Source organism: Patella vulgata, chromosome 4 (genome assembly GCF_932274485.2).
Source record: "Patella vulgata chromosome 4, xgPatVulg1.2, whole genome shotgun sequence".
Classification (NCBI taxonomy): domain Eukaryota; kingdom Metazoa; phylum Mollusca; class Gastropoda; family Patellidae; genus Patella; species Patella vulgata.
This window is the reverse complement of record NC_065882.2, coordinates 43,926,442-43,940,167: the sequence shown is the minus strand read 5'-3', so window position 1 is coordinate 43,940,167 and position 13,726 is coordinate 43,926,442. Positions and strand designations below refer to the sequence as shown.

Below are 13,726 nucleotides of genomic sequence, written 5' to 3'. Positions count from 1 at the left end.
AAATTTCAATAATTGATCATCATGCAAATATGGGTATGCATTTCAATTACAAAAAAATTACCTTCAAGTCTCTGAACGTCATTTGAGGGATGAAGAATCACTTGCTAACTACAATTGAATGGATAGGGGTGCTAGCCGCAAGCCTTCATACAGCAAGTAACCTTGGTCCACTTGAGCTGTTTTGCAAAACAATTTATAAGGTTCCCCTATATTCTTTTAGTGCACTCACAGGGTAAACATTACCATTTAAGAGGTAATTAAAACACTGCAAAACCTGCAATTTCTATTGTTGCTCAAGTTTATCCAGGCACAAGGGGTTTGCAAGTTCAGCATCTTGTTTAAGTTCTCATAACAATGGGGACGTGTTGGTACCATTTTTATACGCCCACATTTAAAAAAAGATACCTCCTAACAAGCAAACATAAAAAAAAAACCGAGTTGGAAAAAATTTATTAACTTTACAGTATTTACATGTTATTGTACATACATAATAAAATGTATTGTTATTATTAATACATCATATATTTTTGGCATTTAAAAAAATATTAAACAACTAAAACTAGTTATTATAATAAAGGAATGGCCTTTTTTTTTAAAAACCATCCACAACAAATACACAATAAATAATAGCTCCTGGCACAAAAAAAGCAAACTTGATAGAATTCCTCATTTCAGTGTATATAATTCTATTTTTAAAGACAGGTTGCCAGGCAACGAAACATACGCCCACATCAGCTAAATCGTCCGGGCAGTCAACAAGAGTTGTCACATATTTTTACTTCTTCGGTAATAAAACATTTATAATACACTAAAATCTGATTAAGAGTAACAACTCATTAAGTAATTATCAGAAAATCATTAGAATTTGTTTGGCCCATGCTAAAGTTTAGTATACAAAACATCTAATATCATGGATTTAGCTATTCATGTTATTGAAAATCAATATACTTGTTCCTCTCAAGACCTTAAACTCTAAAGTCAATCAAAACGATTATATATAGGCGTAAACACAGTATATAAATATAAAATCAATTAGATGATAACTATGGTCTATAATGCATCCACAAGATTTTTCAAAGTGATCGAGGGCCATAACTCTGGCAGTAATTATCAGAAATTGTTGAAAATCAATAGGGTTCTCCGTCTCATGACCTTAAACACTGTGTATAAATAAGTCAATTGGATACTTTAGCCTTTAGAGCATTCACGACAATATACGACCACATTTCAATGTGGGCGTATAATTAAAAATTATGCAAAACTAAAATATGAAATGAAAAAAGCAATGTTTTATACCAATGTCTTCATTATAATGCAATTAAATAACAACAAAACCATAATTTTGGTTTAAAACTGATATTAAGAGTATTCCTGCAGCAATTGTATGAGCTGATAATGCAGTATCCATTGCTTCAGGAATATTTAGTCAAAGCCAGATCAATTAAAGTAGGTGCCATTCCAATTTCATATATCATGATATATTGTTGGATTACTGTCTAGTTTCTTCTAAGCACCCTTCTCGTGTTTCAAAATATTAAAGGTAAATTTCCATCAAGGCACAAGTATCCATAAGCAATTCTGTATCACTTCAAAAACAGAAACCATGTTTCTACTTATTATTATCTAGCATTAAAGTGAATATTAGTTTAGCAGCAACTCCATGCAAAATGCAGTTTTCTTATTTTGGATGGATGCATACCATTTGAGGTAATTGGCTTGGTTGACACTGACCTATAATACAAAACCAATCCAGTTTAGGATTTATTCTATAAAAAATCTTTAATACATCTACCAGGATTGTTGTTAGCTAACATGTTCTTGACTTTAATGTGTTACACACCAAATAGCTTTGTTACACATCAGATAGCTTAATTTTGAACTACTAAAGAACAAAAATATATGTATGATAATTTAATGTCAAGGAAAAGAAAATGAAAATTTTGTCCTAATTTTTGTTCATAAAAATAATATTTATAGAAGTTTTTATTAGTAATCAGTATTGATTTCAACATATATTATAAAGCTCATGATTATATATTTTTTTAACAATAGTACACTACAATTTCAAGTTTTAACAATCAACTATTTATAAGATTTTATGACAACATCCAAAAAATGACCATCTAAGATAAATATTACTCATTTCGCTATATTTTCAAGCAGTTTTTCCATGTATTTAAGACAATTTTTGACAACCTGGATTAAGAATATGTCTTATTTAACTTGACTAGTAATACATAACATGTAACATGGATAACATAGCAACATGTTATATTTCATAGAACACACTATGGCTTACATAAAGGGCTTGATTTAGTTACACATCAGTTGTTAAAATATCAAGTCTAAATGTCTGTCAACATTGTAGAAGCCAATTAATCACTGAATCTGAGACATATAGACAGGACATTTTATTTAATCAAATCATGAACACATATTTTCAATATTGTATGTGGTACACTTAATTCAGTTAAATTATTATTTTAATTTTTAGCATTATCTATGGTTCGAAAATATTGTTATTTAAAGTTGTGTAGTTATCTATAGTAAGTAGAATATTAAAAATTTATAATTCAAATTGACTTAAAATTTCAATAAACTAGGTCTTTAGCTAAACTTAAAGGAGTGCATACATCACATATGTGACCAGGTCTGATCATAAAAGAGACACACTAAACTAATCAGAAATGTACTGAATTTACTGTTTTTGATTGCTAAATATCTCAGACATTTTTAATGATAAATGTATATATGGCATACCAATTTAAAAATCTTTGAATATACAAGCTAAATGTCAGCATAGCTATGTTTTGATTTTTTTGACTCCCGTGTCTCTTAAAAAAGCCAAAAATGGTCACATATGTCCAAGAAAGACAAAATTGTAGCACTAACCTACTACCACTACATAATATGGTAAAATTTAAGTAATCTGGCAATATTTCAATAGATATAACCAGCCATTAAGAAAAAAGTGTAAACCTATTACAGAATGAATCTACAAATAAATTTAAATTTTTAAAAAAAAGATTAGGTCAAATGGTAACGAGGGGAGTGTACTCACTTTTTGTGAAACTTAGATGTAAATTCATGGTAAAGAGCCCTGATAAGTGGAGTATTTTTATAGGGAGTTTTAGAACATACTTGAATTATAAAAAAACAAGCCAACAGTGAGGCTGATGTCCCCCACCGAAATCCCAAAATAAATAGATGACACATATTAATTAATCGCACATTTATTTTTTCAAAAGTATCAAGCAATAAAACTGATTATCAACTATACACTAAGTTTCATCACTCTCTATCAGATAGAATCAAAGTTGTCTTGTCTCAAAGCATCGATCAATTAAAATTGCTTAGCTTTAGCTTGAAATGTTAATCATTGAACTCAGTCAAGACATTCACCTAATGAACATCTACATCAAGTGTAAACATTCTACTTAAATTAAAAGCAGAGTTGTTATGTTCAAAAGTCTTGACCAGACAGACAGAGGGACAAACCCATTTTAGTAGTCTCCTGCTTTCTTCGAAATGGGGGGGGGGGGGACAAAATCAACATTTACTGAACTAGAAATACAGATTTATGGTAAATTGTCATTGCACCAAATTACAACATTTATCAAATAATCAGTTCAACAGCAATGCCAGGATTCCCATTAACCATAAGTATATAATTCAGAAACTTTACAATACAGCTGAAATGTTAACATCCATGTACGTAAATTGACTGTATTAAAGGGTGAATAGAACCGTTGTATTCAGTTTTCCATTAAACAAAGACCTTTAACACCATGCCTGATATTAATGTCGTTTCTTCTTCTTACGAGATTTTTTGCCTCCCCCAGAATTTGGGTTCCATTGTGATGAAGGTGCAGATTGAGACTTTTGTTGTTGCCAAGGTGTTGAGGCGCCACCACCCTCGGTCATATTTGCTTTGTTAAATAGTTGACTTATAAAATCTTCTAATTCAGCTTCCCTGTAAACAAATGTAGATGAATTATTCAAGCAGCAAGAGTGTCTAACAAACAAATAAAGTGCACAGTTTAATATTTTTATTTGTTTAACCCTTATACTTTCAAAAGTACAAGCATTAGACACTACTTGTACTCTTGTGTAGATAAAAAAAATCATTTGTAAATGATAACCACTTTAATGAATGGCAATCTGGGATTTAACCAAAATTTCTTACTGAATCACAGTTATATTTCAATTTTGTTTTCGGTTCATCAATATGCAACATGTGATTATGTGAAAATTGTAGAAGTTGTTATAGTGTTTTTATACACTTTTAAAGCTCACTTAAAATTCCACTTGAAGTCATCTATGCCCCACCCACTACTATGAGTAGGGGGCTAAAATTCTGATTTTCTATCAAAATTAAATGATATACTTTCAGACCAAACATTACCTTTTTATGGTTTATAAATGAAGGTAAACACTTCTGCTACAAAAGAGGCATAAAGTAAGAGCTAAATCTGCCTAGTGCAGGTTTCTCCTTTGGCTTTAAATCTTATATAAACAATTATTTAGACATTTAACCCGTTAAGTGCGTAGGTCGTTATATAACATCCTGGACAACTGCCACTCACTGTGTGTAGGGCGTAATATAACGCCTTGGAGGTATTTTCCCCAACCTATTCTTAGAACAATAGAGGATAGTTAACGTTTTCAAAATGTCACGCTTAACGGGTTAATGACATGACAAGTCCATAATCCACTTTCTAGATCATCAGATAGTCACGATTTTCAATGGATTGAAACACGATCGTCATTTAATAATTTAATTTAAAAATGGATAATCAAGATTTTGTTTATTATCGTAGCAATGTTACTTAATGATGAAGACTATATTGTGAAAACTGCAAAGACTGAAAACCTTGCTCAGAATAAGGTAATTTGGCTGGAATTTTCAATAGATTCCTTTTGCATTATGGAGTTTTAAACTATTATTAGGGTGACCCACCATAAATAAATATCTCCAAATATCTCGACAATTACTCCACAATATTTATATATATACCAAGCCTTAAATCAGTTTCACACAATTATAGTCACTAAATAAACAATCATGTTGTACTTAATAAGCTATGACCATTTAATCATCTATAAATAATAGACTGAAACTGGTTCCAAGTGTCGTCCATAACATCCAGACACTTTTGAGTAAAAGATAGGTTATGTGCCCTTGTTTTGAAATTATTCCCACTTAACCAGTGTACCAACCATTATAGGTCTGATTGACAGGTCGGGATAATCAAGACTACCTTTTTACGAAACATAACAGAAAGCTGGAACAAGAAATTGAATTTAGAAACACGCACATTAGCCAGCTCAACAATTGTTTTAAGGAACTTGTAAAAGTAAAATGAAACTACTGCTAGTATCATGTTTCTGCTAACGAAAGTGATTTAGAGATATTATTTGTACTAAACTAAAAGATGCCGCTCTTAACGGTACAGTTAATGATAAAGCAATTTAAAAAATAAAACGAACGTAATTTCTAAAACTGCTGTAATAAACAAGAAGCTAAATTTTACTGCTATTCAAAATCTTCTACAATAGATTTTTTACGGCTGTTATAGTTGATAGATTTGTAGAGAATTGCACGTGCCATGGCTATTTATAGTATCATACACTCCACCGCTGATAGTTCGAGACACAACCACTGAAGCCTGCACATTAGCCGTGTCGAGACCAACTTTCTGTAGAGTGCACAGGTCACCCTACTGTTATAGGAAGAATGACCAGATCTTTATCAAAATCTTACATAATATTACATCTTTCATGAAATTATAATTTTATTTGGATGTCTCATGAGCAGGGCTGCCGACAACCAGTATCTCAGCACAATTTGCGATACATATTTTGTCCGTTGCTGATCAAAAATTAAAATCTACATTTTTGATTCGCAGTAATCATTAATATGCCTTTTCTTTTTGGATATTGATACAAAGATTTATCCACATTTGGATAATGATATTGATACGAAGATTTATCCACATTTTGAAGACTAGAAGGCTTTCTCAACACTTTCAACGTATATCGACTACCCAGACACAATTCATTATACTATATAATACAGGGACATAACTCTATGAATAGGGACTATTAAACCGGAAATAGGGACTCAAGTAGTACCACTCATGTTGCGAGACATGTCAATTTCAAGTAATTATATCAGTATTGAATTTGAAAAAAAAAAGCAAGCCAACAGTGAGGCTGATGTCCCCCGCCGAAATCCCAAAATAAATTGATGACACATATTAATTAATCACACATTTATTTTTTTCAAAAGTATCAAGCAATCAAATTGATTATCAACTATACACTAAGTTCTATCAGATAGAATCAAAGTTATCTTGTCCCAAAGCTTTAGCTCGAAATGTTAATCATTGAACTCAGTCAAGACATTAACCTAATGAACATCAACATTCTACCTCAATTAAAAGCAGAGTTGTTATGTTCAAAAGTCTTGAACAATCAAATTGCTTATCGATCCTTAGCTTGAGCAGAAAATTCGCACAATCGAACTTAGTCAAGGTAATGATATAAATTATAATAAATCTATATTCAGAGTTTCATCGCTCTCACTTCATTATAACCAAAGTTATCGTGCTCCTAAAGCATCAACCAATCAGATTGATTATCTCTGCTTACCCTAAGCAGAAAAAGCTCATCTTCGAACTCCATCAATTCATTTGCCTAATAAACACCTACACCAAGTCTGAACGTTCTAGCTAAATTAGAAGGAGGGTTATTGTGTTCCAAAGTCTCGGCCAATCAAATTGCTTATCGCTCTGCTTACCCCGAGCAGAAAATACTCATTATCAAACTTAGTCAAGGTTATGATGTAATGAAACTATACACCAAGTTTCATCACTCTCACTTAATTAGAACTAAAGTTATCGTGTCCCAAAGCATCAACCAATCAAATTGCTTATCTCGGCTTACCCTAAGCAGAAAATGCTCACCTTCGATCGATCAAGGCATTGACCTAATAAACACCTACACCAAGTTTGAACATTCTAATTCAATTAGAAAGAGAGTTATTGTGTCCCAAAAAGTGTGACGGACAGACAGACGGACGAACCCATTTTAATAGTCCCCTGCTTTCTTCCAAAGGCAGGGGACAAAAATATAAATCCAGTGTATCCCCCACGTATTGTAAATAAAATATGAAACCAGCGGCTGCCAGGCAAGATACGCCCACATTTTCGAGAGATGGATAGAGAACAAGCCAAGAAGAAAGTGATTTTTCCTACAATCAAAGGCCATAATTCAGGAAATTAAAATTCAATATGCGCTAATATCGAAAAAAAACTAAGATCTTTGGGTTATAAACTTACATTTCAAGTTTCAACAAAATCGGATAAAAATTGTGACCTCTATAGGGTCCACAACCTTGATATACCATATTTTTACGCTATATTTGAGAATGAAGGGCAGCCATTTTGTCTGTCAGTTTTGGGCCGATTTTCACGAAATTCGAACTCAGCTGTCCTTAGGGTGTAACGGTGTAATAATAATACGTTTTTTTAAATTGGATAAAAATTATGACCTCTATAGGGTCCACAAGCTAAAAACACGATTTTTCATACAATCAGAGGCCATAATTCAGGAAGTTACGGTCCGATATGCGCGAATATCGAAAGGAACCGAGATCTTTGGGTTATAAACTTACATTTCAAGTTTCAACAAAATCGGATAAAAATTATGACCTCTATAGGGTTCACAAGCTAAAAATGCGATTTTTTGTAAAATCAGGGGCCATAATTCAGGAAGTTACAGTCCGATATGCGCAAATATCGAAAGGAACCGAGATCTTTGTGTTATAAACTTCCCTTTCAAGTTTCAACAAAATCGGATAAAAATTGTGACCTCTATAGGGTCCCACAACCTTGATATACCATATTTTTACGCTATTTTAGAACGGAGGGTGGCCATTTTTTCTGTCAGTTTTGGGCCGATTTTCACGAAATTCGAACTCAGTCGTCCTTGGGGTGCAACGGTGATATAATAATACGTTTTTTTAAATCGGATAAAAATTATGACCTCTATAGTGTCCACAAGCTAAAAATGTGATTTTTTGTACAATCAGGGGCCATAATTCAGGAAGTTACAATCCGATATGCGCGAATATCGAAAGGAACCGAGATCTTTGTGGTATAAACTTACATTTCAAGGTTCAACAAAATCGGATAAAAATTGTGACCTCTATAGGGTCCACAACCTTGATATACCATATTTTTACCCTATTTGAGAACGAAGAGCGGCCATTTTGTCTATCAGTTTTGGGCCGATTTTCACGAAATTCAAATGTCCTTGGGGTGCAACGGTGATATAATAAAACGATTTTTTAAATTGGATAAAAATTATGACCTCTATAGGGTCCACAAGCTAAAAACGTGATTTTTCGTACAATCAGGGGCCATAATTCAGAAAGTTACGGTCCGATATGCGCGAATATCGAAAGGAACTGAGATCTTTGTGTAATAAACTTACATTTTAAGTTTCAACAAAATCGGATAAAAATTGTGACCTCTATAGGGTCCACAACCTTGATATACCATATTTTTACGCTATTTGAGAACGAACGGCGGCCATTTTGTCTGTCAATTTTGGGCCGATTTTCACGAAATTTGAACTCAGTCGTACTTAGGGTGTAACGGTGATATAATAATACGGTTTTTTTAAATCGGATAAAAATTATGACCTCTATAGGGTCCACAAGCTAAAACACGATTTTTCGTACAATCAGGGGCCATAATTCAGGAATTTACGGTCCGATATGCGCGAATATCGAAAGGACCTGAGATCTTTGGGTTATAAACCTACATTTCAAGTTTCAACAAAATCGGATAAAAATTGTGACCTCTATAGGGTCCACAAGCTAAAAACGTGATTTTTCGTACAAACATGGGCCATAATCCACGAAGTTTCGATCCGATACATGCCAATATCGAAAGCAGTCGAGATCTTTTGGGGATAAACCTATATTTCAAGTTTCGTCAAAATCGGACAAGAATTGTGACCTGTAGAGAGTCCACAAACAAATTCACAAACAAATTGTGGACGGACGGATGGACGTCTGGACGGACAGGGGCGACGACAATATACGTATTGTACGTATTTATAAAAATAAATATGTGTATACGTATTGTAAAATCAGAAATCAAAGAATTCCCGTAAAATATTATTGTTTATATGAGTCTTATCTATTCTCCGGCGCTATATAATCAGGAGTTTACTGACAGTTAGAGAGGCGAGCATGGAGGAGAAGAGAGGCTTGGACGAGTGCACAGACTCAACCAAGTTCAGCCGATGCTTTGGCAGAGGGGCGGAATGGTGGATTTAATATTGTTATATGTGTTCCTGTTGTAGGCTAGTTCCCGATGTAGTTTAGTTCATGTTGTATTTATGTAACTGTTTGATATTCTAACCCGTGATAATGAAAACAAGCCAACAGTGAGGCTGATGTCCCCCGCCGAAATTGCAAAATAAATAGATGACACATATTAATTAATCGCACATTTATTTTTTTCACTAAGTTTCATCACTCTCTATCAGATAGAATCAAGATTATCTTGTCCCAAACCATCGACAAATGAAATCGATTAGCTCTGCTTAGCTTCAGCTCGAAATGTTAATTATTGAACTCAGTCAAGACATTCACCTAATGAACATCTACATATACATCAAGTTTAAACATTCACCTAATAGACACCTATGCCAAGTTTGAACATTCTACCTCAATTAGAAGGAGAGTTATTGTGTTCCAAAGTTTCTACCAATCAAATTGCTTATCACTCTGCTTACCCTCAGCAAAAAATGTTCATTATCGAACTTAGTTAAGGTATTCATATAATAAATCTATACACCAAGTTTCATCAATCTCACTTAATTAGAACTAAAGTTATCGTGTCCCAAAGCATCAACCAATCAAATTGCTTATCTCTGCTTACCCTAAGCGGAAAATGCTCATCTTCGAACTCCATCAAGGCATTGACCTAATCAACACATACACCAAGTTTGAACATTCTAGCTCAATTAGGAAGAGAGTTATCGTGCCCTAAAGTATCAACCAATCAAATTGCTTATCTCTGCTTACCCTAAGCGGAAAATGCTCATCTTCGAACTCCATCAAGGCATTGACCTAATAAACACATACACCAAGTTTGAACATTCTAGCTCAATTAAAAGTTATCGTGTCCCAAAGCATCAACCAATCAAATTGCTTATCTCTGCTTACCCTAAGCGGAAAATGCTCATCTTCGAACTCCATCAAGGCATTGACCTAATCAACACATACACCAAGTTTGAACATTCTAGCCCAATTAGGAAGAGAGTTATCGTGTCCCAAAGCATCAACCAATCAAATTGCTTATCTCTGCTTACCCTAAGCGGAAAATGCTCATCTTCGAACTCCATCAAGGCATTGACCTAATAAACACATACACCAAGTTTGAACATTCTAGCTCAATTAGGAAGAGAGTTTTGTGTCCCAAAAAGTGTGACGGACAGACAGACGGACGGACAGACGGACAGACAGACAGACAGACGAACCCATTTTAATAGTCCCCTGCTTTCTTCGAAAGGCGGGGGACAAAAAAACCTGTGGCAGACAAAAGAGTTTTCACCACTAGACATCCAATGAGTTGGTAAAAAAAACCAAAATAAACCAAAATGCAGGACTGAAACGTTTATCTGTGAAACTGTGGGTGGCAAGCGCCATTTCAATAGAAAATAGTGTTACATTATTCGTAAAATACCATGTGCGTCCGAGTGAACAAAAATTGTAACACACGATAAGAAGCAGACGAAATTGGTTTCTAATGAAGAAATAAGAATTAAATGAGTGCGGAATTGGAAGCCACTGCCAAGAATTGGCTTCAGGCACAAGACCTATCCAAAAATCTAATCATTTACTATGAATTAAAATTAAAGTAATATCTTGTTATTTAGGTGTTTTATGTTGAAACTGAAAAACTGCTTATCAATTTTAAAATTTGCTAATCAAATTTGGCCAAATTGGACTTTTTGATTAGCAATGCAACTGTGAAAAATTACCGACAGCCCTGCTCATGAGGCAAATCGCTCTATTAGTAAGGCTGTGTTGAATTGATTCCTTGTTTCTCCTGCCACCACTCTGGCAATCATGTGCGGTAGTGCGGTAAACACAACACAAAGTGGGTTTTAAAACACAAAGTGGTCTATTATAATATCTAGAATCTGAGGGTTGTGTACCTTTTTTAATATTATAAATAATCTACTTATTGCTTTGAATAAAAACACAGATAATATTTAAAGATGGGTTCCCAGAAAAGTATTTATCGGGTGGTTATTTCCAATAAAAGTATGGCAATTTTGGTATATATGGAAAGTAGAGATATCCAATCTTACTAGAAAAATACTGGATTCCCCGAAAAACACTCATGGAGCGCATACAGGACAAAAATGTAAGGGTTCCCCTAATCAACAGCCCGACGATTATGACCTTCTGAACGCACGATGTCAAAGGTCACAAGCGAACATGGAGCGCTTGATGTACAAGTTGATAAACTTTATGAAGAGTTACACGTACAATACTTTCTGAGATAAAAATGACGGAAAAAGAGGCGGGTGGGGATAATCCGAGAATTTAATTAGAATTGATGTACAAGTTGATAAACTTTATGAAGAGTTACACGTACAATACTTTCTGAGATAAAAATGACGGAAAAAGAGGCGGGTGGGGATAATCCGAGAATTTAATTAGAATTCGATATTTGTAATAAATAGTAAGCGATTAAAGACAACATCGTCTTATGTATGCAATGATTTCTCCTCTGACTCCCAAGACGTGACGTAAACATGACCTGGTTTGATCGAATTTTAATAGCAGGGCATTCCTTCGCAATTACAGTGTTTGAGAAGGATTTGAAGCATAATTATGACAAATTAATTAGTTTGAATATGTTTTTGGTCCATATATACCATTAAATCACCAAGTTTGTACGCGGGAACCCATCTTTAATTGAATAAATTTAATAACAAATTAAAATTTTGTAACAAGTCAGTGGCTTCTTGTTTCATATTTTGATATAAATCAAATGCAGTATAAATTATTCAATGGTATGCGAGCCCTACATGTGTATTATCAACATCTTTGGTTCGTAACGAGGAATAAACAACGAGAATTGACTTCTGGTTCTGATGTTTGGTAGAATTTTATTTAGATGTTATTAACACAATTTTTTGAACATTTTTTTGTTGTGTTAAAATGGCAAGCGCGCAGGCGAGGAGAAACAAGGAATCAATTCAACACAGCCTAAAGAAGTCTAGACATTTGAGAGATCAAAAGCTGGTTTTTGCTGTTATAATCCGACCTTTGAAAATAAGGGGAGTGGATTGGGCAGTTTTACAATTTAAATAGTGAGTCATGTTTATAAACTTCATGATTTACTTAGAACTAACCTAGATGAAATTTAACTTTCCTTCATACAGTTAAATAGATATACATTAAACGGACTAAGACTAAGAATACCTTGATAATGGTGGACTGCAGAAGTTTGACAGAAATATTGTGACATACCTTGATTGTCCTTGACTTCTGTGATTTCTATTTCCATCTGTAGCTATTCTATATAAAATGGGGTGGGCATTGGCCTGCATATGTTTGAAAAAATCTTTCTGTAATACAAAACAACAATAAACATGAAGATAAAAATTACTAGGCCAACTGGCAGGAAAAAGAAAACTATACCAAGCTTTGAATATTTAAATATCTGTTCATAGAATCTATGGTTGTAAACATCCCAAACTTAGGCTGCCTGTCTACAGTTAGCACCGCCTGAGCACAGGCCCTAACCTAATTAACCAACATTTTAATTTCTACATCAACGATTTTAGTCGAAAACACTGAGTATGCCTTTAGAATTTTTTATAAGTATTCATTTCTCTTGTTTTCATATTCACTGAAATTTAATATGTTTATTTAGCCGTTGTGTGTATGAAAGATGTCAAACGGATTAGAGCCAAAGCACAAAATAGTTAACCAATTATTCAATAAGGCGGCGCCCATGAAAGATACGTTCACAGAAGTGGCTTTGTTTGCGAAGACAAATTTAGGAGTACCTAACCTTGTCTTGAAAGACAATCAGATTGAAACTCTAAAGGCAGTTTACAATGATAAAGACTGTATTGCAATATCACCCATTGGCACATATTATATACTATTCAAAAAAAGTAGGGGATATTTGATTTTGGGGGCATAATACTAAAATATGCAAATGACTACGAAAAAAGTCACTATAGAACCTAACAGAAGAAACATTTCCAGTTACATGTGACGCCCAAACGCACCAATAGCTACCGCATGGAATGCAGGTGATGCTTGGGATCATCATGGGGGTCCAACCCAAGATTTGCACGACTCTGACTTTGAATGTTACAGTCATTGTGGCATTGAGTTCCAGGGTGGAAACATCAGTTTAATTGTTTTAGTGACCAGAAAACAAATTTTGATATGCGTCGGTTACGTGCCCTTGGCATGCTACAGATCGGCACAACACAGGCGGTTGTGGCGCGGACGATGAATGTTTCTCAGTCTGTCATAAGCAGGCTATGGTCCAGATACCGTGATACACAATCTGTACAGGACAGACCACGCTCAGGTCGACCAAGGGCGACAACTCAAGCCCAGGATCGATTTATCCGTACCTTGGCCTTGAGATATCGTGTCATCACAGCA

General features: G+C 34.2%; 1 protein-coding gene across 2 annotated transcripts in view; it reads right to left on the bottom strand.

Annotated features, from left to right (window-relative positions):
• Nucleotides 1-433: 433 nt before the first annotated feature.
• The window catches only part of LOC126818167 (dnaJ homolog dnj-5), a 36,844-nt gene continuing 23,551 nt past the window's right edge, over nt 434-13,726 (bottom strand). For both annotated transcript variants that reach the window (XM_050545401.2, XM_050545402.2), the window contains exons 12-13: nt 12,569-12,666; nt 434-3,973 (exon numbers count right to left, since the gene is read on the bottom strand). In XM_050545401.2, coding sequence (XP_050401358.1) covers nt 3,799-3,973; nt 12,569-12,666 — 273 coding nt within the window. In that variant the 3' untranslated portion in view covers nt 434-3,798. The remainder of the gene's footprint in view (nt 3,974-12,568; nt 12,667-13,726) is intronic.